We start from the raw sequence: 25,111 nt of genomic DNA on the forward strand, positions 1-25,111 counted from the left end.
AAAAAGATGGTGGTGTCATCTTTTGTGGCCAACCTGGTGAAACCCTCACTCCTCCCAGATGCCTCCCAGCCGGCAGCCACCCTGCTTCCCCCATGACCTTCTTCTCAGTGTGAAGCTCTGGGTGCCAGTGCTTCTTCCAGCCAAGTCAGCAGGTGGGCCAGGATCAGCCTGAGAATTAGTTTTGTTAACAGCCCCAACTGGCCACTCTCAGAATAATTCTGTTAAATGTGACCTCTTGTATTATGTGGAGTAAGTCAGTAGCTGGCTATCAGGGAGACTTTAGAGACCCAGAGAGCTTCATGCCTAAGGGGAGAAAAAGAACATTTTTCTCATCTTGAGGCAGGTCACAGAAAATGCACACATGGTGCTGGGGACAAAGGTCTAGGAGAGAAGCAAAAGTCAGTCACCCCCGCCAGATATTTAATAGAATGTCAGAGTTAGACATGAATGCCATAAGAATAATGGAAAACTGAGAGCAGTGGGTCTTAGGAAGAGAAAAGGGAGTAAATTGGATGATAAAGCAAGAGAAGTTGTGAACCCAGCCAGAAAGAAAGATAAGGACGAGGCAGTCTGTCCCCATCTTAACACAATGCACTCCTAAGGGTGAGACTTGTGTAAGATCGGCTAGGCTGACAGAGCTGGGTCAGAGGCCTCAGAATTGGACTCTCATGGCCCAAGGCTCTAAGGTAACGTGATCTAGCATCATGGAGATGAGAACTGAGGCCATCCACCCCTTGTGGGTGTTTCCCTCAGGGCACTGCCCATTGCAGATTGCTAGATCATTTCCATCTGCCTTCATCTCTAGGCCCACTGCTATGCACCTCTACTCAGTTGGGGAGATAGAAACTATCAGGTGGTACTGAAAACTGAAGATGAATTTTCTCATGGAGTTCTCTTCTTAGAAACTCCTAGACTCAGTGACTGATTGCAAAAGGCACATCTGGCACAAGAAAACAGACTCCTTCAAGTTGTTGCACTTAATATCTTGATACCAAGGATCATAGGGATGGAAAGACAGTGCTAATCCCCATAAACGTGTGGTGTCTGGTCACTTGCGTGCATTCCGTGCAGTCAGTAAAATACAGTGTCAATGGAACCCAGTGCAGGTGGAGCAGGGCAGTTCCACATGTGCAATTGGTATTTGCTCTTCTTCCCTTCAGTGTGTTTTTTGTTGTGTCAAACACAACCGAGTGAGAGTTGCTCTTGCACCCCTACATGGAGTTAGAGGAGTGCATCCTGGCCTGGAATAGGTCTTTTTCTGGGCCACTCTGTGGGCTGTCTGAGCAGTGGAAGCATAAATATAAACCTCGGGCACATAAGGACACACACAGGCCGCAGAGCCTGTCAAGGGCTCTGTCATGTTCCGAGTGAACAGATGTTTATCCCACAACATTTTTTTTCCCCTTCTTGGAGTTTGTCCAATGCATTAAAAAAAAAAAAAAAAAAAACTAAACTGTTTACACTAATTATTCCCTTTTGCTGCCTTTGCTTGTTTTGTTTTGCTCTTTTCTTTTTCCCATACATTAAGAGCTATTCGTGTGAGGAAATTCTGCCCAGCTGCTTTCTGGAACAGATACTTCCATAGCTTAAACCAGGAACCCTTTGTTCTTGGATCTGAGTGGAGCTCAGATTGCCTTGTCACATGTATCTTGGCGCTTCTTCCCTGAAGTTTATAGGCTTTTTAAAATCCATTTCCTTTTTACCCCAGAGATAATCAGCTTCCGTAACTTTTCTTAAAGTAAATAACTCCAGATCCCTTCATGGTTTCAGATTTTCCTGTATGCTTCAGTCAGGATTTTATTCAGCAATCATTTATTAAGTACATTCTTGAGTTTGGTGAGTACCATACCTCTGTACTAGGTATCAAAAGAGAAATTAAACCGTTTCCTCTTTTATTGGTTTGTTCATGTTTTCACTTATTTTTTCATTTCCTTCATTCAAGAAATATTTGTTTAGCTCCTACTGTGTCCCAGGTACGGCTCTGGGTGCAGAGGAATCAGTGATAAGCAAAAACAGACATTGTCTTTGCCTTCAAGGAATTGCCAGTGTACTGTGGGAGAAAGACGTAAAGAATTAATTGCAATTCAGGGTGATACATACTATAATAGTAGGGTGTTCAAGTTTCTTTGAGGAATGGGAAGGGTGTAATTGGCTCTGCCTCAGGCATCAAAAATAACTTTACAGATTACTGGACATGTGAGAGTATTCTACACAGAGAGAACAGCATATACAAAGGTGAGGTATAAGTATGGTTGTAAAATGATCATTGGTTCGAGGAGCTTGATATCTGAATGCAAAAACAGCAGATGCAAGAGGTGAAGCTGGAAAAGTAAGTTGAGTAGGCAAGTTGTTAAGGTCATTTTGCATGCCAGGTTTAAAAATCTGGAGTATGTCTTAGAGAAAATGGTGGGGGAAGGGGCACTTTTTGTTTTTTTGTTTTTGTTTGTTTGTTTGTTTGTTTGTTTGTTTGTTTTGAGACAGAGCCTTGCTCTGTCACCCAGGCTGGAGTGCAGTGGTACGATATTGTCTCACTGCAACCTCCACCTCCTGGGTTCAAGGGATTCTCCTGCCTCAGCCTCCTGAGTAGCTGGGATTACAGGCGTGTGCCACCACACCCAGCTAATGTTTGTATTTTTAGTGGAGATGGGGTTTTGCCGTGTTGGCCAGACTGGTCTTGAACTCCTGGCCTCAAAGTGATCCACCCACCTCAGCCTCCCATAATGCTGTGATTACAGGCATGAGCCACTGCGCCCGGCCACACTGAAGGCTTTTAAGCAGAGAAAATGCTTTGGAAGTAAAGTTTGCTCAAAATTCATATGTTGAAGCCTTAACCCCCTAGTACCTCAGAATATAACTATATTTGGAGATAAGGCCTTTAAGATGTAATTAGATTAGAATGAGGTCATCAGAATGGGCCCTAACCCAATATGACCAATGTCCTTATAATAAGAGGAAATTAGGACACAGATACACACAGGGGGAAGACACAGGGAGAAAACAACCACCTACAAACCAAGCAGATCTCAAGAGAATCCAGCCCTGCTAACTCCTTATACTTCCAGCCTCTACAGTTGCGAGAAAAATCAATTTCTGTGGTTGAAGCCATCCAGTCTGTAGTACTTCGTTACGGCAGCCCTAGGAGGTGAGTACACTGAGGTTTAAGTTTTGTAAAGATAACTAGAGTCCATGGAGGGTGCTGGCTTGGAGAGAAGAGTAACTTGAAGTAGGAGGAGCTGCAGTAGGAAAATAGGAGCTGCAGAGGTCTAGGTCATGATAATAAGGTTGAATGACCAAAAACTACTCTAGTGAGTTATCCTATTAACCAAAATAGTGAATACCACAGGAAGGACACATTTTGGGGGAGTAGGGGGAGGGGTGGATGCCAAGCTAGTAAATCTGGATTTGGACCACTTCACTTTGGTATGTGCCCTGGATGGCTGTATCAGAATGAATTTTCTTACCTTCTGGCCTTTGATTGGGTTCAGCAGCTAGAGATTGGAGAGTGGAAGGAGAGTGAGGAGGGATATTTCTCCTATCCCTGGCTTCTTCCCTTCTTTGCACTGGTGTGGCTGTGTTTGCAGTCTTCTACCTATGGCCACAACTTCATTGGGAGCCCCGCTCCTGACACTACAGTTATCTTTGGTTTGGTCCCAGTGATAAGGAACGCCTTTCCTTTGTTGCTGGCCCTAGGGTGCTTCTCTATGTCTTTTTGATTTCCCTTACCCTGTTTACAACCTCATAACGAATGCCTTCATCAGACTTGCTTTTATCTCCCTTTTCAGTGTGCCATCTGTTTCTTGCCAGGACCCTGATGAGTTTTAAATGCCTACTGGACATCCAGGGGGAGATATCCAAGAAACAGTTAGAAATTTAGGATTAGGCGCTTGGAAAGAGGTTGAGACTGGAATAGCTTTAGTATTAACATGTTGGTGGGTGTGGAAACCATGAGTTGCCAATACTATAGTGTGAAAAGAGGTTCTTGGTTGGAATGCTGGAGAAGATAAACTTTTCAGGAATTGACAGTTTTCTGCAGCTAATAGAATCTTACTTATGCACATGTTCTTCATTCTGATTGTGTGACTAATTCCATATGAATCATTTGGACTGAATGATTGCACTGTCACTAGTTATATAGATAGGTACTGAAGTTTGCCTTTGTCTTCAAGAAGGGACTTGGTAACCAATGAGTAGTGAAACAATTTCAGAGAAAATTTGTAAGTAGTATAATCAAGGAAAACATTTTTAAGCATCCGTAAGGATTTCATAAATATATTTATTTCTAAATCTGCATTTAATAACAGGTTATTTTTAAATAATGCAGTTTGCGCTGGGAGCAGTGGCTCACGCCTGTAATCCCAGCACTTTGGGAGGCCAAGGCAGGAGGGATCACCTGAGGTCAAGAGTTCCAGACCAGCCTGGCCAACATGGTGAAACCCCGTCTCTACTAAAATTACAAAAATTAGCCAGGCATTGTGGCGGGTGCCTGTAATTCCAGCTACTAGGGAGTCTGAGGCAGGAGAATTGCTTGAACCCAGAAGGCAGAAGTTGCAGTGAGCCGAGATCATGCCACTGCACTCCAGCCTGGGCGACAGAGCGAGACTCCATCTCAATAAAAAATAAAAATAAATAAATAACGCAGTTTGCTAAGTCTGTTTGATAGGCAACACTTTGATGGCTAAGATTTGGTTATTCTATATATTCTAAAATAGTTAACCTATATTACCTATAAAATTGAGAGAATCATGATGTTCAGATGCTAAGTGTTTTTTCTGCACTGTCTCATTTAATCTGTATTTCTACTCCTATAAGGTGAATACCATTAATATCTTCTTCATTACTGATGAAGAAACAGAGGCTTAGAGAAGTTAATAATTTTCTGAAGACCACACAGCTAGTAAATGTCAGAGCCAAGTTCTATTTATCTGAATAAGAGAGTTTTTGCTAATACCTGAGAAGACTTTCTTGGACCTCACCCAAGGGCTTTTTTGTTACAGAGGAACTGAAGGAGCCCAGTGGAAAGCACTTCCAACTAAAAGGTGTTCCCATGGTCTAGACTTAGAAGCTGCCTTTAACAAGGGTCCACCAGCACACAGTGGAACCATTTTATTATAAAGGGCCAGAATTGCCTGTGTCGAATGCATAAAATATATTCTTTTTATTCTTTGGCTAGTATAAAAGTTATATCCATTGTCCAAATTGAATAATTCAGCCAGGATCTGATTTTCTTGGAAGGCTGTCTCTCATAGGCTCACGTACTGTAATCAGAGAACATTTGGCACTTTCGAAAGCCGTAGCCTACTTCTTCTGGACGTCTGTGTGTGGCATGGTGTGACATCATAGGAGATTGCCCGGTCTGCTTTGTATGGGCTGTGATCACTCCTAGTGGCTATGAATTTTTTCCTTTCAGTTATGCTAAATTCTCCTCCCTTTTGAGGTTTGAAAGGCGAGGGGCATATAAAAAGGAAGTGGTTATGGCCCAAGGTGCTTTATTACCTTTTTTGTCCAATGCGTTGTTGACAGCAGTTTGCTTATCATTCTTAGAGGGCCAAAAGCTTCATTCTGATCAGGTTTCTAATCGCTGAGACGTCTATTTTAAATGGATTTGAAGGCCCTGCCTAGAAGTTGAAAGATTTCAAGTCAGACTTGAAAACATCAGGAAGATTAATTAGTATTTTCACAGTTTTTTTTCCCTTCGTGTTCCATCTAGGCACAGATCCAGTAACTTCCCCAAGGTGCAGATAGTTAGTCTCACCCCTGCTCCCCAATTAATTAATTCAGCCCAACTTCCAGAAAGATAGCAACACTGTAGGTAAGGGCTGAGTCCTGCTACTTATTCCCTCATTGGCCACCTGTGCCCTCTTCTGTGAGCAGCTTCTGAGCAAGCTGAGGGAAGACTTAGCTTAGCTCCAATACGTCTGATCCCACTACTCGTGTTAAAGACTTGGTTAACTGTATTCTATTATGGGCTTATTTAAAACTTTATCTCCTTCAAACTCCAGTAAGGATTGTGGGTCAGTTTGTAAAAGAGCTCTTCTGAACCACACCATGGAGATTTATTTCAAGCTGTGGTAACATAGTAAGCCTGAAACGTACTACTTTAATTATTGTAAATGTCTTTGGTTAAGAGGAAAACAATCACTTTTATTTTTAAAGACATTTTTGTTTTACTCTAAGTAGTGCCAATATTGGTGGCAATGTTTAGCCATTCTGGAAGATAATTTAACAATATGTGTTAAAAACCTTTAATACTTACATCCCTGTTGCTCTAGGATTTCAGTATATTATTGTAGTTCTAATCTGAGTGGAGTGTTTTTACCTGACAAGCATTTATTCCCCTATTTTTATGTTCTTTGTGACCTCTTAAAAGAGGCAATATAAATATCCAGGCCAGGTGGGGTGGCTCACACCTGTAATCCTAATACTTTGGGCAGCTGAGGTGGGAGGATCACTTGAGCCCAGGAGTTGAGACCAGCCTGGGCAACATAACAAGGCTTATCTGTACTAAAACAAACAAACAAAAACAATAGCTAGGCATAGTGGGGTGTGCCTGTAGTCCCTGGGAGGCTGAGGCGGGAGGATCACTTGAGTCCAAGAGGTCAAGTCTGCTGTGAGCTGTGATCATACCAATATACTCCAGCTTGGGTGACAAAGCAAGACTCTGTCTCAAAAAAAAAAAAAAAAAAAAAATTCAGTAATAAGGGATTAGATAAGTATATTACAGTATAGCAGCATAACAGAATCCTGTTAGTCACTGGAAAAAAACAAAACAAAACAAAAACCATAGCCTGGGATCATATTTATAATACAGGGCATTCCAGAAGTCCCAGTACAGTTTTAAGCTTTAATCACTTCAGAAATATAAATGCTTTAAACTTTCAAAAAACGTTTATTTGAAAGTTTATTTAAATTTCTTTAAGATTTATTTCAGTTCGTGAATTTTGGACAATAAATTTTTAATTTTTTTGTTTCAGTTAACATGTGTCAGATTAAAAGAAAAAACTAAAATTAAAATTTGAAATTTTTTAAATAATGTGTTTTATAATCTTAATCACAAACTTTATAAAACAAAAGATAAGTGAGGGTGATAATTTATTAAAACAGACTTTAAAAACAATATGTACAGCTTGATTCTGATTATATAAATAATATATACATGCATGTGCTGGAAATTAAAAAGGAAATCTGTATAGCAAAATTAATAGTGGTTTTCTCTGGAGTGGTATGATTATGTATTGTTTTAATTTTTCTCTTTGCTTTCTCTATTTTTCAAGTTTTCTGTAATGAATGTCTACTAATTTCTATTTAGAAAAATGTCATTTAAATGCTTTAAAAAATAGAGCCAATATTTAGACTTACTCTGAGTCAAAGTATCACAATTAGTGTATATAAAAAGCTAGGAATATTAACTTCATCTACCAATTGCCATTAAAGTAATTAATTTAGCTATTAATACTGAAAATAAAGAACAATTAAATGTAAGAAATATTTCCTCCTAAAATAGCTAAAAGCTATGCTCCATATCTTTATGTTTGATTGATAGTATCACATTTTTAAGAAGTTATTTTTAGATGTTTATGAACTATAAGAGAATCATATAAAAGGAATAGCTGTAAAGGGGGATTAGAGGGCTTTTTGTTGTTATTATTTTGTATTTTGTCATTCTAAGAGATTAAACAAAGATTCATAAGTAGAAGCTAGAGTGGAAAAGAATTTAACTTTGCAAGAAATTCATTTCTCCCTTACATCTTATAACATTTTTTAAAGTAGAGAAAAATCAAATAGGATAAAAGGACTACAGATTTTTAAAAAATATGTTTAAGTAAAGAGCATGGTATAAAAGGATATATGATTCAGAGTATATTTCCTCCAATTCCAGTCCCCTTGTCTTCCAGCTCCCCTTCCCAGAGGCAGTCAGTTATGTATGCATGTCCTTCCATGAATATACAAAGGTATGTGAACATATCCTTTCTGTCATGTGGATGGTAGCATGCTGTACATACTATGTTGCAGTCTGCCTTTTAAAATATATATATATATGTATCTTGGAGATTGTACCATATCAATGCATATGGATTCACTAGTTCATTATAACAGTTGTTTAATCATCCTTACTGATGGACCTATGAGTTTACTTTCTGTCTTACTACAACTAATGATAAATATCTTTGTACATACATTGAGGACTACTGTTCTAACAGTTGCGTCTGTCAAATGATGAAAGATGATGATGGGATTCTCACATCCCGATAATACTTGATAGCTTTCAAAGCACTTCCCATATGTTTTTTGTTTTGGAATGATCTACCTTCAGGAATGGTTAGTGACCCACTGCTGGAGGTGGTCAACCATTGTGTGCATTTACAAGGTTGCTATGGAGAGAGGATCAGTCCCTGAATGGTGCCTTCTGGCTAGGCAGTGGAGGGGAGGTGCTGTCCTTTCTTACTTTCCTATCTAGTAGATCTTCCCATAATAAAGGCTTTTTTTTTTTTTTTTTTTTTTTTTTTTTTTTGAGACGGAGTCTGGCTCTGTCGTGCAGGCTGGAGTGCAGTGGCCAGATCTCAGCTCACTGCAAGCTCCGCCTCCCGGGTTTACGCCATTCTCCTGCCTCAGCCCCCCGAGTAGCTGGGACTACAGGCGCCCGCCACCTCGCCCGGCTAGTTTTTTGTATTTTTTTAGTAGAGACGGTGTTTCACCGTGTTAGCCAGGATGGTCTCGATCTCCTGACCTCGTGATCCGCCCGTCTCGGCCTCCCAAAGTGCTGGGATTACAGGCTTGAGCCACCGCGCCCGGCCAATAAAGGTATTTTTTAAGCAGCCTGTTTTCTTACTATCTTGAAGACATGGGAAAGGAGGGAAATCCATTGTGTTCTGATTGTTTTCCATGTTTAGTGCTTTATGCCTGTTTTTAATTGGACTTTCGTGGTTGAGATTTTCATTTACACCTTGCATGAAGTACCTTCCAACTCTATATTAATTAATGAATTATGTCGTGGATATGTGGGCTGGCTCTCCTAGGTATGTGTAGCGCCTAGAACATTTTTAGTGATTGTTAAGAGGCATGTCAGTGAAGTTTATAGATTAAAACCTTTTGTTCTTCAGATTTTAAAATTAATTTCATTTTCTTCCCCTCAGCTTAGAAACAATGGCTACTCAATTTCTTTGTATGTATAATTTTAGAACAAAGGACTTTCTTAATATGTTATATGCTATTCAGAGTTTAGTTCAGGGATGTGATTGAAAGGGAATGGAAGCCAGAGGAACTCAGGAAATGGAACCCTGCTAAACATTACCTGTGCCTTCTGTGTTTTGTTTTGTTTGAAGTGTGTGTGGTGTGTGTGTGTGTGTGTGTGTGTGTGTGTGTGTGTATGTATAATCCAGCATACTATCCTTAATAGAATTGATCATTCCTTTCTGGATCTGTAGCATCATCAGATGTGTGCATTCATTTAGGACTTTGAAGAACATCATCTGCAATAATATACATAGTTTTGTCCTCCCTATGTTTAATTGTTCCATATTCACTGTGTTAATTTTTCTCATCAAAACAACAAAGACAGGTTCTTAGGAGCGTTTGGAGGATCTCCTCTGAAGGGTTACAGAGCAAGAAAGATGTATGTGTGTTTCATGGCCCTCTACCCACCCCATGTGGCCCTAGTACATCCCATCCTGCATGTATCTACTTTCCTGTCCTGTGTCTGTGGCTTCTTCAGACAGGAGGCACACTACACAGTGACTGGGTCGGAAGTCCAGGGCTGCAGGACTCTGCCCAGGCATGTCTGTTTTCCCCAAAGTATCCTAGAGCTGCACTTTCTATCAACTTATGTTTCCCTGTGAAGAAAACCTTGTCTCAGCGAGGTGTGGCTGTTCTCAGAGTACTGTGTGTATATGCACGTGGGTGGGTGTGGGTGTGCATATATGTGTAATGCGGATGAACGAGTGTTCCTGTACCCTCTTGTTGAGTAGAAGAAAAAAATCAAGTTCAAAGTGTCAGAGAATTCCAAATATGCTTTCTGGGAGTTTACAGTGTAAAGCAGCTTTAAAAATCTGTAACCTTGTGTATTAGTCAGCTCAGGCTGCCATAACAAAATGCCATAGACTGAGTGGCTTAAACAATAGAAATGGATTTCTCACAGTTCTAGAGGCTGAGAAATCCAAAATCACTGTGCCAGCCTGGTTGGTTTCTGGTGCAGCCTTCCTTCCTGGCTTGCAGATGGCAGCCTTCTCGCCGTGTCCACTTATGGCAGAGAAAGTTTGTGAACTGTCTGGTTTCGACACTAGTCTCATTGAACCAGGGACCTATCCTCATAACATTATCTAATGCTAATTACATCCCAGAGGTACCATCTCTAAATATTATCACATTGAGGATTAGGGTTTTAACATTTGAATTTGAAGGTGACACAAACATTCCTTTCATAACACCTCCCTTGAGTTAGCCTTGTGGGGGTTGCCCTGCTACAGGTTAGCATTTACTTCTGATAAGACTCTAATTCACTTTTGGCAAAAACTGACTAACCACATATAAATCGGTGATTTTATTTACCTTTTCCCCCATTTAGTACATACAATTTACCATGTAGTCCAAGTTTTTAGGCCTCACAAGACTTCAACTCAGGACCAGGTAGGCTGCCAGCTCCCCCATATCCAAACAGCACTGGGAGAGAGAAGGGAGGGAATTATTTAAATGAGAATCATGGGATATCCTGCGGTTCAGAGCACTGGAAGGTGTACTAGCAGTCATTAAAAAGCAACTGCAGTGACCCAGCTTAGTGCCAGTAATCTGGTTCCCAGGCCGTTGAGTGCAGCAGGGAGCAAGACTTCAGGATCACACTGCGTGTGGCTTTAATGTGCACAGACTGACTTTATGCTGGGACCACAGCATCCCTGATCTTTCCTTGCTGTTTTTAGACTTTTAATTCAGCTTAGATCTAGATGTTGGATTGACGTGATATTGTCCTTTCTGTTTGATTTATCAGTTCATCATTTGATAGTATACTGTCAGGAAATCAGTGACAGCTCTGTATTGCCAGTGAAAAGTCCTGACAGCTTAAAGCATTCGATACCACAGGTTGGTACATGACCTTTGCGTTTTCAAACCTTGGATATAATCCATGAGGAAACAAAAAATAAAGACAAGATTGATAAATAGGATTTATAAGAGTTGAGAGAATTAGCAGGATGAAGGGCAAGATAAAGATTAACTATACATTCCCTAAATATATACAGGTATTCAGGTGAAAAACAACAAAAAAAAAGTTATTGAGGGATGAGATCCCTTGCTTTTGACTAGAATGGTACCTTCTAGCCAATTTGAGCTAGTTTATCTGTCTGTGAAGCACATTTCTCTGAATAGTTTTAATTTTCCTCTTAGGCTTCATAACAAAATCATAAATGTAGCTTTCTGTAGGACTGTGTTCTAAACCTTTGGGAAGGCCATTCGTTCACTAATTAAACAAAGGTGATACAGCAGTGAACAGAGCAGACAAAAATACCTGTCCTCGTGGAGATTCCATTCTTATGGAGGCGGGCAATATATATATACACATATATACATATATATATGTATATATATGAAAGAAATATGGTGAAAAATAAAGCAAGGCTTCAAGAGGGCTGACTAGACGCATCCGGCACTTGCCTCCTCCACAAAGAGGAACCAAAATAGCAAGTAGATAATCACACTTTGAATAGAGAATCTAAGAGAGAACACTGGGATTCAACAGAAAAGTGGCAGGAAACACCCAAGGCAAGGAAGGAGAGGGAAGCACAGCCAGGATCAGCTAGAAGCCCTGAGAGGCTCCTCAGTGTGGGGAAAGGGGAAGAGATCCCCTGGGGTCCACATTTCCACCACAGACTCCTGCAATCCTAGCCATGGGAGAGCCTCTTGACCCTCGGGGGCTGTCAGACTAACATGGGGAGCTGCCTTGAGACCATGCTAGGGAGTTGCTCCAAGGAGGGAACTCACACTGGGTCCCACACGCATCCCCTGAGTCCTAAGCAACTGTAGCATGGTACGATTTTGAGAGCCCAGCCACCACCAGACGGCATCCTTTCCTAGGGCCTAACAGCACCTGCGTCTCCACATCTCTCAAGCCCCACTGACATCCCTCTGCATCTACCTGGAGGGCTACTGTGGTGGATGCCCCAGCGCTACAGCACACAGTATCCTGTATCCCAGGAAACAGGCAGTGCAGTGTACCAGGGAGATCTGCCTCAGGACAAAGGAAGCCAAAATGCATGCTTCCCAGAGCCTAAAACCTGCCTGCCTAAAGCTATTGCCACTGACAGCAACCCCCATCCCAACTAGCAGCAGAGCTGTAGTGCAATTGCATGTGCCCTGAGGACTGGCTTTTCCCACTACTGCCGCACCTGCTGCCACAGCTGCCACCATTAGGAACCGAAGCTCATGCTCCCCAGAGCCTGAGAGCTACTTACCTGCGCCTGCTGCTACTGAGAGCAACTCTGTCCACCGCCTGCAGGGCTGCAGAGCACTTGCAGACACCCTGAGGACAGGCTTTCCCTGCTTATAATCACCACTGCCGTCACCACCCGAGCACTCCACATGGGGGCCTGAGGATCGCCCCACCTTGCACACCATAGCCTGCACCCATGCCCACCACAGGAGGTCCTGAGTACAAGCCCAACCAGCCTGGCACTGCTACACCCTCCCAATACCTAAGCATGCCTTCCAGTGTCTTAGGGATTATCCCACCCTGTCCCCACTGACAGCGTTTGTGCATCCCTGCCAGGGACCTGAAGATGGCCCACACAGCTTGCTGCCACCATCACAGCCAGCACCCACCTGCATGTGCTACCTAGAGGCCTGGGGTTGGACCACCCAGCTTGTCGTAGCCACTGCTAACACAAGTGTATGCCACTTGGGAGCCTCAGAGTTGTCCCACCACTGCTGTAGCCATCATCCATGCTATGCATGCTGCCTAAGAGTGTGAGATTTTGTCCACACTCCAGCCTACCACTGCCACTGCTGGCACCTGAGCAAGCCACCTGGAAACCCAAGAATTGGCCCACTTGGTCTCATTAACACCAGTGCTCTCATACACTGCCCACGGGTCTAAGGATAGGTACCCTTGGCTCACTGCTGCCGGAAGACTGGCTCATTTTGTGTTCCCATCCCCAACAAAACCTCATCACAGCCTCTACTAACAACTGCAGCCTAAGCCACTGAGAAGATCACAAATACCACTGACACTTTACGGCTGAAGAAATCATACAGACACTACACCACTGCATGCACCCAGAATCGAAGTTAAAGTTTTCTGACCGACTAACACCATACATACATCTTCAGGGAAAAGTCTTCCCTTACGAAAGTCAATCCAAAAAATTAGAAGTGAGTTTTGCACCAAATGTGCAGATATCAACGTAAAGACACATGAAATGTGAAAAAGCAAGGAAATGTGACACCTCTAAGGGAGTACAATAATTCTCCAGCAACAGATATTAATGGAAAAGAAATTTATGAAATGCCAGAAAAATCTAAAAATAATGATACTAAAGAAGCTCACTGGCCGGGTGTGGTGACTCATGCCTGTAATCCTAGCACTTTGGGAGGCTGAAGTGAGTGGATCACCTGAGGTCAGGAGTTTGAAGCCAGCCTGGCCAACATGGCAAAACTTTATCTCTACTAAAAATACAAAAATTAGCTGAGCATGGTGGCGCACACCTGTAGTCCCAGCCGCTTGGGAGACTGAGGCTTAAGAATCACTTGAACCCGGAAGGCCGAGGTTGCATTGAGCTGTGATGGCGCCACTGCACTCCAGCCTGGGCAACACAGTGAAACTTCATGTCTTAAAAAAAAAAAAAAAAAACTCACTGAGATACACGAGAACACAGTTAAACCATACAAAGAAATCAGAAAAACAATTCAGGATGTGAATGTGAAATTTATCAAAGAGACAGATATCCTAAAAAAGAACCAAATGGAAATCCTGAAACAGAAGAATTTAATGAATGAAATAAAATATTTATTCATGAGCTTCAACAGTAGACTAGATCAAGCAGAAGAAAAAAATTCAAAACTTGAAGATAGCTCTTTTGAAATAACCCAGTCAGAACAAAAAAAAAAAACAAAAGAAGAAGAAGAAGAGATTTTAAAAAATGAACAAAGTGTATATGACATATGGGACACCATAAAGTGACTAATTCAAATTTTGAGTGTTCCAGAAGGTGAAGAAAAGCCCAAAAGGCATAGAAAAGCCTGTTTAATGAAATAATAGCTGAAATCTTTCTAAGTATAGCAAGAAATTTAGACATTCAGATAACAAGAAGTTCAGAGATTCTCAAATAGATAAAATCCAAAAAGGTTCTTCCCCACAGCACATTATAGTCAAACTATCGAAAGTCAAAGACAGAAAATTCTACAAACAGCAAGAGAAAAGTGTCTAGTCACATATAAGGAAACCCCCATCAGACTAACAAGAGATTTCTCAGCAGAAACTTTACACCCCAGAAGGAAATGGCCTATTCAAAGTACTAAAAGAAAAAGAAAAAAAAAGAAAACTGTCAGCCAAGTATACTATGCTCAGCAAAGTTATCTTTCACAAATGAAGGAGACATAAAGTCTCTCCTAGACAAGCAGAAACTGAGGGAATTCATCACCATTTGTCCAACCCTACAATAAATGCTTACCAGGGCTCTACACCTGGAAGTGAAAGGACAATATCTATCATCATGAAAACACCCAAAAGTGTAAAACTCACTGGTAAAACAAACACACAAATGAGGAAGAGAAAGGACTCAAGTGTTACCACTACAGAAAATCACCAAACTGCAATGATAAACAATAATAGAGAAAGAAACAAAGGATATACAAAACAGCCAGAAAATAATTTAACAAAATGACAGGAATAAGTCCTCTCATATCAATAATAATCTTAAATGTAAGTGGATTAAATTTTCCACTGAAAAGATACAGACTGGCTGAATGACCCAATTATGTGCTGCCTAAAAAAACTCACTTCACTTGTAAAGACATATATAGACTGAAAATAAAGGAATGGAAAAAGATATTCCACACAAATGAAAGCCAATAGCAAGCAAGCAGGAGTGCTTATCTTAATATCAGATAAAACAGACTTTAAGTGAGAAACAGTAAGAAGAGATAAAGGAGGTCATTAAATAATAATAAAAGGATCAATTCCACAAGTGAATATTATAATTCTAAATATATATGCACCCAACACTGGAGCACCCAGAGTTATAAAGCAAATAGTACTAGATCTAAAGGGAGAGATAGACTCCAATGCAGTAACAGTTGGAGACTTCAACATCCCACTCTCAGGATTAGACATATTATCTAGACAGAAATTAACAAAGACATATTGAATTTAAACTGCCCTTTAGACCAAATGGACCTAACAGACATCTACGGTATATTCTACCCGACAGCTGCAGAAAATACACACATTCTTCTCATCAGCACATGGAACATTCTCCAGGATAGACCATATGTTAAGTCACAAAACAAGTCTCAACAAATTTCTAAAAATTGAAATTATACGAAGTATCATCTCAGACTATAGTGGAATAAAACTAGAAATCAAAAACAAGAAGAACTTAAGAAACTGTACAAATGCATGGAAATTAAATAACATGCTCCTGAACAACCAGTGAGTCAAGGAAGAAATTAAGAAGGAAATCACAAAATTTCTTGAAACAAATAAAAATCAAAACATAGCACACCACAACCTATGAGATACAGCAAAAGCAGTGCTAAGAGGAAAGTGTATAGCAATAAATGCTTACATCAAAAAGTAGAAAGATTTCAAATAAACAATCTAATGATGTACCTCAAAGAACTAGAAATGCAAGAACAAACCAGACCAAAATTAGTAGAAGGAAAGAGATAATAAAGAACTAAATAAAAAAAGAGGCTACAAAAATACAAAGGATCAGTAAAACAAAGTTTTTTTTTTTCTTAAAGATGAACAACAGCAAAAAAAAAAAAAAAGAACATTACAACTGATGCCATAGAAATACAAAAGATTATCAATTCTATTATGAGCAACTATACACTAATACACTGGAAAACCTAGAGGAAACAGGTAAATTCCTGGACACATACATACCTACCAGGACTGAATCAGGATAAAACAGAAAACCTGAACAGATGAATAATGAACAACAAGATTCATAATAAAAACTCTCCCAACAAAGAACTTTAGGACAGGATAGCTTTACTGCCAAATTCTACCAAACTTATAAAGGAGAAATAACATTACTTCTTCTCAAACTATTCCAAGAAACTGAAGAGGAAGCAATTCCCCCTAACTCATTCTATGAGGCCAGCATTACCCTGATACCAAAACCAGAGAAGAATATAACAAAAAAAGGAAATGGCAAGCCAATGATGAACACAGACATGAAAATCACCAACATAACACTAGCAAATCAAACCCAGCAGCACATCAAAAAAGATAATATACCATGATTAAGTGGGATTTATCCCAGATGTGCAAGGATGGTTCAACATACACAAATCGATAGATACGATATAGCCATCATCAGAATGAAGGACAATAGCCATATCATCCTCTAAATAGATGCAGAAAAAGCATTTGATAAAACTCGACATTCCTTGATGATAAAAATCTCAACCAACCAGACACTGCAAGAACATATCTTAATATTATAAAGGCCATATATGACCCATAGCTAATATCTTACCGAATGGGGAAAAGCTGAAAGCCTTTCCTTTAAGAACTAGAACAAGACAAGGATGCATACTTTCCCTAGTCCTAGTCAACATGGTACTGGAAGTCCTAGCCAGAGCAGTCAGTCAAGAGAAAGAAATAAAGGCATAAAATTCAGAAAAGAGGATGTCAAATTGTCCCTCTTTGCAGATAATATGACCTTATATCTAGAAAAATCTAAAGACTCCACCAAAAAATCTTAGATATGGTAAACAAATTCAGTAACATTGCAGAATGCAAAATCAACATACAAAATAAAGTGTTTCTATACACCAATAATGAAGTAGCTGAGGAAAAGAATAAGAAGGCAGTCTCATTTATAATCACTTCAAAAATATACCTAGGAATAAATTTAAACAAGGAGGTGAAAGACCTCTACAATGAAAACTACAAAACATTGATGAAAGAAATTGAAGAGGATACAAGCAAACTGAAAAACAGCCTACACTCATGAATCAGAAGAATTAATATTGTTAAAATGACTATACTACTCAAAGCAATCCAGAGATTCAATGTAATCTGTATCAAAATACTAATGTCATTTTTCACAGAATTAGAAAAAACTATCCTAAAATTCATGTGGAACCAAAAACTAGTCTGAATAACCAAAGGAATCCTGAGCAAAAAGAACAAAGCTGAAGGCATCACACTACCTAACTGCAAAATGTATTACAAGACTATAGTAATCAAAACAGCATGGTATTAGTATAAAACAGACACATAGACCAATGGAACAATATAAAGAACCTAGAATTAAATCCTTGTATCTACAGCCAACTGGTTTTTGACAAAGCCACCAAGAATATACATTGCAGAAAGGACATTCTCTTCAATAAATGGTGCATAAAAAACTGGATCTCCATATGCCACGGAATGAAACTAGACCCCTATCTCTTGTCACATACAAAAATCAACTCAAAATGGATTGAAGACTAAACAAAAGACCTGAAGCTATAAAACTACTAGAAGAAAACATAGAGAAAACACTACAGGGCATTGGTTTAGGCAAAGATTTTAACTCTATGACCTCAAAAGCACAGGCAACAAAAACAAAAATAGACAAATGAGACTATATATTAAATAAAAAAGCTTCTGCACAACAAAGGAAACATATCAACAGAGTAAAGAGACAATCTGTTGAATGGAAGAAAACATTTATAAACTATTCATCTGACAAAGGACTAATATCCAAAATATACAAGGAACTCAAACAACAGCAAAAAGAAAAAAAAAAATCACATTAAAAAGTGGGCAAAGACATGAATGTACATTTTTCAGAAGAAGATATACAAATTGTCAACAGGTATACAAAAAATACTCAGTGTTACTAATCATCAGGAAAATGAAAATCGAAGCTACAATGAGATAGCATCTTATCCCAGGTAGGATGGCAATTACTAAAAAGACAAAAAGTAACAGATGTCTGGTGAAGATGCAGAGAAAAGGGAACCCTTATGCACTGTCAGTAGGAATGTAAATTAGTACAGCCATTATGGAAAACAGTATGGAGGCTTCTTGCAAAACTGGAAACAGAACTTCCACATGATCCAGCAGTCCTACTACTGGGTATTTATCCAAAGGAAAGGAGATAAGTATATCAAAGAGATACCTGTACCCCCATATTTATTGCAGCAGAAAAAACAATTGCAGTACTATTTACAGTAACAAAGTTATAGAATCAACCTAAGTGTCTGTCAAAGGATGACTGGATGGAGAACATGTGGTATATATACACAATAGAATAATACTTGGCCATAAAAAAAAGTGAAATTCTGTCATATGCAGCAGCATGGAACTGCAGGTCACTGTGTTAAGTGAAACAGGCTAGGCACAGAAAGACAAATATCACATGTTCTCACTTATATGTGGGAGCTAAAAAAGTTAATCTCATGGAGGTAGAGAGTAGAATAATGGGTACAAACATATAGTTAGAAGGAATAAATTCTAATGTTTGATAGCAGAGAAGGGTACTCTTGTTAACAATGTATTGTATATTTCAAAATACCTAGAAGAAAAGACTTAAAATGTCCCAGTACATATAAATGATAAATACTCAAGATGGTAGATACCCTAAATACCCTGATTTTGATCACTACACATTCTGTGCTTGTAACAAAATATTACATATACCCCATTTAAAAAGTACAGATTTGGGTTGGTGCAAAAGTAATTGCAGTTTTTGTCATTACTTTCAATGGCAAAAACTGAAATTACTTCTGCACCAACCTAATTGTATGCACCAATAAAAAAAATTTTTTTAAAAAGAAAACAGGGAAGAGAGGGAGTAGGGGTTGGGGTGGGAGTGCAGGATGAGGTAGCTATTTTGGAAAGGATGGGAAGGGAAAAGCTTCACTGAGAAAGTGACATTTGAGCAGAAGGAGGTGTCAGAGTGAGCCATGAGGATTTCTGGGGGCAGAGTTCTCCAGGGCAGAGAATCTGTGAGCACAAAGGCCTGGGGTGGGAGCTTACTGAGAGTGATCAAGGATCAGTATCCCAGTGTGGCTGGAGTGAAGTGAAGCGGAGAGGTGTCCATGGAGCCAGGGAGAAAGATGAGGTAGCAATAGTGCTGATCATGTAGGGCCTTACGGGCCACTCTAAGGACATTGGCTCATACTCTGAGAGACTCACTGGAGTATCTTAAGCAGGCTCAAGGAGATTGTCCCCAGGAATCTCTCTATTTGGGGAAGAGGGTGTGCAGGGATGTGTCAGAGCTGATGATCTCCCACTCAGGGACAGGAGTTCTTCTGCAAGAAGATATTGCAGGGTCTGTATAGAAACATTTCCAAGATACCAAAAAGAGTTGAGAGATTATGTTACATTTTGGTAGAGTCACTCTCCTGGGATTTCACTGTTTCTGCTGAAACATATCACACACAGAATCATAGTTGCACAGTGCTGTGATGAAACATCAGTAGGGTACCTCCACTCCCCATACAGGTGGGAAACTGTGGAACAGAGACCTACTCCCGTGTTCAGAGTCACACGGCCTAGATAGTGGCAGTGGTAGGACTACAATTATGGCAGGTCAGTGCTAGAAAGGCTTTAGAGTGTCTGTATGTCATTCAGGGTTCCCAGCCTTGAGAAGAGGACCTGCTATGCAGTTACTGCAGACTGCAAATTCATATGTACACCAACTGTTGTTTGTAGACTAAATAAATAACATCTAACATCTGTGTACCATTACTTTAAAAGCGAATGTTGACTCTGCTGTGATTAATAAATTGGAAGTTTATTTTCAACTGTTACTGCATCCAAAGTATCTTTTTGTCATTATATTTTCTCACTGCACAGGTTCTTAAAGTATATCTGCTGTTGTTTGATCAGTCTGAGAGAGGTTTTGATGTGTCAAGTGTCCCTCGTGCTTGAAAAGATTGGGAAGCACACTTACTTTACGAGATAGGAGACCAAAGTCCATGGGGGTTCCCTTACTGACTTAGGGTTGGGAACATTGTCAGTAATAAAGTAGGGACCAGATCCTGATTCTTTAGACCCAAAAGTGAGTGCTTCGTTTTTTTTCTTGAGTATATCATATTAATGGTTCCCATTAATCCAGAACATCCCTATGAATTAGAAAAATTCACAAAATATGGCCAGGCCTGGTGGCTCACACCTGTAATCCCAGCACTTTGGGAGGCCGAGTGGGGTGGATCACCTGAGGTCAGAAGTTTGAGACCAGCCTAGCCAATTTGGTGAAACCCCACCTCTACTGAAAATACAACAAAATTAGCTGGGCATGATGGCGGGTGCCTGTAATCCCAGCTACTTGGGAGGCTGAGGCAGGAGAATCGCTTGAACCTGGGAGACAGAGGTTGCAGTGAGCTGAGATCGTGCCATTGCACTCCAGCCTGGGCAACAGAACAAGACTCTGTCTCCAAAAAAAAATTTACAAAATATATGTCTTCCCTCAATGTAAATGAAGGTCATGTAATAGTGAGGCCTGAAGTAAGCAAGCAGTAGCTGCCCAGTGGGACAGATGATGGTGCCTGGGCTTACTTTACAAAAGAACATTCTCCAGCTCAGCCACCTTATCATAGGCCCCATCACTGGTTCAGACAGCATCCAAACAGGCTCAGCAGGTGTTTGCTCCGTTAGAATTCTTACATAGATTTTGCAGACACACTGTCAAACCAGCCACACAGAATTTTATGTTACTTTTGGATTGAAGATCACACACACACACACACACACACGTACATTGATTTGTTTGTGAGAGCTGAGGGCAGACACCAACATCTGTTAGCCAAATGGTGGTACACAACATGCATGTCCTGTTTGTGTTTGTGTATGTGCTTTTCCTTTCCATAGTTGTTTTTTATTTGCTTTGGGTGGACTTAGCATCGGGAAGTCAGAGTGTTGTTATTTGCTCATAGAGACACACACAACTCTTTTCTTCATGCTCTTATTCACACAAAACTAACTCCTAGTTTGTTGAACAATGAAAGTTTGCATTTGGGCATAGGAGATAAGTACGCACTTGCTCACATGGATCAGTAACACTTTGACTATTGTTAGCCTTCTTTTGTAAATAAAATAAATCTCTGGTTTACCGTGAAAACTTTAACTACAGATCCAGGACCATTGTGGCTTCAAGAACTAGGACTGCCTCTTATTGTTCAATTTTCCAGATGCATGTCTGTCTTTGTCTCTGTCTCTCTCTGTCTCTGTGTCTCTCTCTCCCTCCCTCCCTCCCTTTCTCTCTCTCTCTCTCTGTCTCTGTCTCTCTCTCCCCAGGTAGTTTTAAAACTCATGAAACAATTAGTGTGTTTTGCCTTATGTATAGGAACTATTTAATGTTAAATGAATCATTAGATAAAGTGCGTATACTACTTCATGAGATGGCTTTAATTAAGTAACTTATTTTCTTAAGACTTTATCTCGATAATGTTTTTCTTGGTTTATAATGAAATGGAAAAGATTTGTGCCTTGACTATCCTGAAACTTTTATGTTACTCTTACAAGTTTATTGAAGCTGAAAAGAATAAGTAAGGCTATTTAAACTATGCTGACTATAACCCATTTATATTGAGAAATAAGCCTTTGAAGAGGTTAAAAATAGCATGAAGACAGATACATAAGATGCTTGTCAGCTAAAAAGACCCACCCAATTTAAAGTAACATTAATATATTAAAACCCCACTTCTTATCTGAGCTTATTTATAGCAGAACAAAACTCCAGAGATAAATTCATCTGCCTGCAGACAGCCATACACCTGAACTCCAGGTGGATGTTTGTGTTTGGGTCTGTTTCTAGGTGGAATGATCTCATGTTCTCCCTTACCGCAGAATTGTGCAACACTGATACACACCTGTGTTTTGCTCTTTAAAATCTGTCGTGGTAACATCTCAAGTAATTTCAAATAACTTCGTGGATGATCCAGATTGCACGTCTGCCAGAAACATCCCTGAGCACAGTTTTGGAGCTGACGTGGATTCCTGCAATACTAAACTTCAGTCATATTGAAAATATACTAGGCCTTGGGCTCTGTTCCTTTCACTAAGACTTTTATCTGGATGCATTTTTTTGGTATAAGTAATCCCCTGGGTCAGCGTCAGTGCACGAGGTCTTAGTTATCATTAAAGGAGAGTGAGATGAACTATTTAGAAAATAAAGCAAGTTACCTGGATCACCACATTTCTGTCATTGCACAAATATTTGGGGAATTTTTTTTTTTGCTCCTTTTTTTGAATTGCAGAAATTTATGAAAATTAGAGATATTGTTTAATTTTCTTGTGCCATGAGACTCCATCAGGCTGTCTAAAAAGACCACTGGTAGGCTAAGGATCACTTGAGCCTAGGAATTTGTGCTCTTTTAAATATATCTTTTTCATAAACATTGTTTTAAAATGTGCCAGTTTAAAATGCCTGCTAAAAGAGTTGATCTCACCTGTAAGATCACTGATTTCTTTCTTTAAAAGCTAGTGGATACCCAACTTGTAAAGTACCAAAGTAGGATTTAGTGTGGGAATGGCTAAAGAGGAATGAAGGAGAGTTGAAGACATGACTTCCTCATTTCAAAACACAGTGACTCATGAATGCAAATTAATGCATTTCTGTTATGTTTGCAGATTCATGGTTAATTCCGACCTTAGCTTAACCACCGTATTTTCAGGGCATAATGTTGATGTGGTAAAGTTTTTTCTAACGTATTTATTTTATTCTAAGTATTAGGGGTAGTATCAAAAATATGTAAAAAGTAGAACAGTGTAATGAACCTTCGATACCCATCATCCCCCTTCTGTCTGTGGTTAGCCCTGTACCCCACTCACTTCACAGTCCCAGTTCCCTCACTGGATTGTTTCAAAGCAAATTCACAAGGACGTGGTAAGAATTTTTTGTCTTTATGGGAACATTTTAGAGGATGTTACACTTTAGAGGGTGTCACCCACATGGAGAGCAAAAGAAAGATGAGAAGTACATTCTAAAGAAGGCTGGGCGTGGTGGCTCACCCCTATAATCCCAGCACTTTAGAAGGCTGAGGCAGGAGCATTGCTTGAGCCCAGGAGTTCAGGCGACAAAGTGAAACCCTGTCTCAAAAAAGAGGCAGAGACAGAGAGAGGGGAGAAAGAGAGAGTGTGTGAGAGAGAGGGAAAGGAAAAGGAAAGAAAGAAGGAGAAAATGGAGAAGAGAAGCGAAGCAAGGCAAGGCAATTGAAACAGTAGTGAAGAAGAGTGGCAGTATATCCCATTAGCCTGTACTATCTATTGTAACATCATGGATCACAAGGAATTCAACTTTTTTTTTATTTTTTTGAGACGGAGTCTCGCTCTATTGCCCAGGCTGGAGTGCAATGGCATGATCTCGGCTCACTGCAAGCTCCACCTCCCGGGTTCACACCATTCTCCTGCCTCAGCCTCCTGAGTAGCTGGGACTACAGGAGCCCTCCACCACGCCCAACTGATTTTTTGTATTGTTAGTAGAGATGGGGTTTCACCGTGTTAGCCAGGATGGTCTCGATCTCCTGACCTCGTGATCCACCCTCCTCGGCCTCCCAAAGTGCTGGGATTACAGGCATGAGCCACCACGCCCGGCTGAAATTCAACATTTTTAATAATGGGGGCATAGGTTTTTGATTGTGCATGCTACTGCAACTATGGTATGTGAGTCTTGATTCCTATTTTCTATCTCTCATGAGCACCTCTGCAACTCAGCCTGAATCTTGCCTATGAAAGTGGCAGAAGCGAAGCTATTAAGCTCCTACAGACCCACAGAGAATGGCCACTAAAGCATCTTGAGGGCAGGAGCCATGTCGGTTTGGGGTAGCACTATAGTGGCTTGCACAGTGCCGGCACATATTTGTTGCATGAGTGGATTCTAACATCCACAGAACTGTCACTTGAGTGAGTGCAGGAGGAGTTGTATAGCTCTTTCCACATACGGTTCTCCCAACCAGAGTGCTGTAAAGACAAAGCAGAGTCCCAGGGACAGTTCATGGGATTCTTTGTGCTTTGAGTCTTTCAGTGTAAAATTTATATATCTATCTGAAATCTTAAAAAACTTGGTAATGTCCTGTGGCTTTTACCAACAGAATTGAAACACACTGACATACACAATATAGTCATTACCATTCTAAAACAGAACTTTGGATTTTTTTTTTTTTTTTTTTTTTTTTGAGATGGAGTCTCGCTCTTGTTGTCCAGGCTGGAGTGCAGTGGCGCGATCTTGACTCACTGCAACCTCCGCCTCCGGGATTCAAGCGATTCTTCTGCCTCAGCTGCCCAAGTAGCTGGGATTACAGGGTCACACCACCACGCCCAGCTAATTTTTGTGTTTTTAGTAGAGACTGGGTTTCACTATGTTGGCTAGACGGGTCTGGAACTCCTGACCTCAGGTGATCTGCCCACCTCAGCCTCCCAAAGTGCTGGGATTGCAGGTGTGAGCCACTGCACCTGGCCTGGAATTATTTTTTAAAGATACTTTTCTACTAATTTTGTCATTTGAAAGGACTCAACTATTTTTCCCCCGGCACAGGCAGTAGATATTTATGAATTCTTTGGGGTTGAGCTCAAGTTTGAAATTTTAATCTGTAGACTAGGTAGCCTCTGAGGTATGTGCCACTGCATGATCCATACCACAATGCCCGCCTCGTTCATTTGCTCCAGAAGGCTCCCATGCCGTCATTTCTGAGCATGTATCACCTTCTCCATTCTACCTACACATTGGCATAAAGTCCCAACCCTCTATTTGGCTCACCACTTAAAAAGCACTACTGACTACTTCCTTAAACAACCTTGTATTCTTTGTGATAAATACATTTGAAACTGATTTACTCTGGGGTGGTGCAGGGGGAAGGCTTGGGAGGGAACCCTACATTTTAAGGACTTGGAAACAAGTTGGTTATATTTTTAAACTATACTGAGAAGGGGATAGGATCAGAACCTGAAATCACTGAAAACAATTCT

The 25,111-nt window shown here is 40.3% G+C and overlaps 1 protein-coding gene across 15 annotated transcripts in view; it reads left to right on the forward strand.

Moving 5' to 3' along the window:
• The window catches only part of BABAM2 (BRISC and BRCA1 A complex member 2), a 456,088-nt gene that overhangs the window by 280,210 nt on the left and 150,767 nt on the right, over window positions 1–25,111 (forward strand). For 10 of the 15 annotated variants that reach the window (XM_017947400.2, XM_017947402.2, XM_021925234.1 and 7 more), the window contains one exon: window positions 7,893–7,949. The exons of the other annotated variants lie outside the window; for them this stretch is intronic. In XM_017947400.2, coding sequence (XP_017802889.1) covers window positions 7,893–7,949 — 57 coding nt within the window. The remainder of the gene's footprint in view (window positions 1–7,892; window positions 7,950–25,111) is intronic. 15 annotated transcript variants of the gene reach the window in all.

The sequence above is a fragment of the Papio anubis genome, chromosome 14 (genome assembly GCF_008728515.1).
Source record: "Papio anubis isolate 15944 chromosome 14, Panubis1.0, whole genome shotgun sequence".
Lineage (NCBI taxonomy): Eukaryota > Metazoa > Chordata > Mammalia > Primates > Cercopithecidae > Papio > Papio anubis.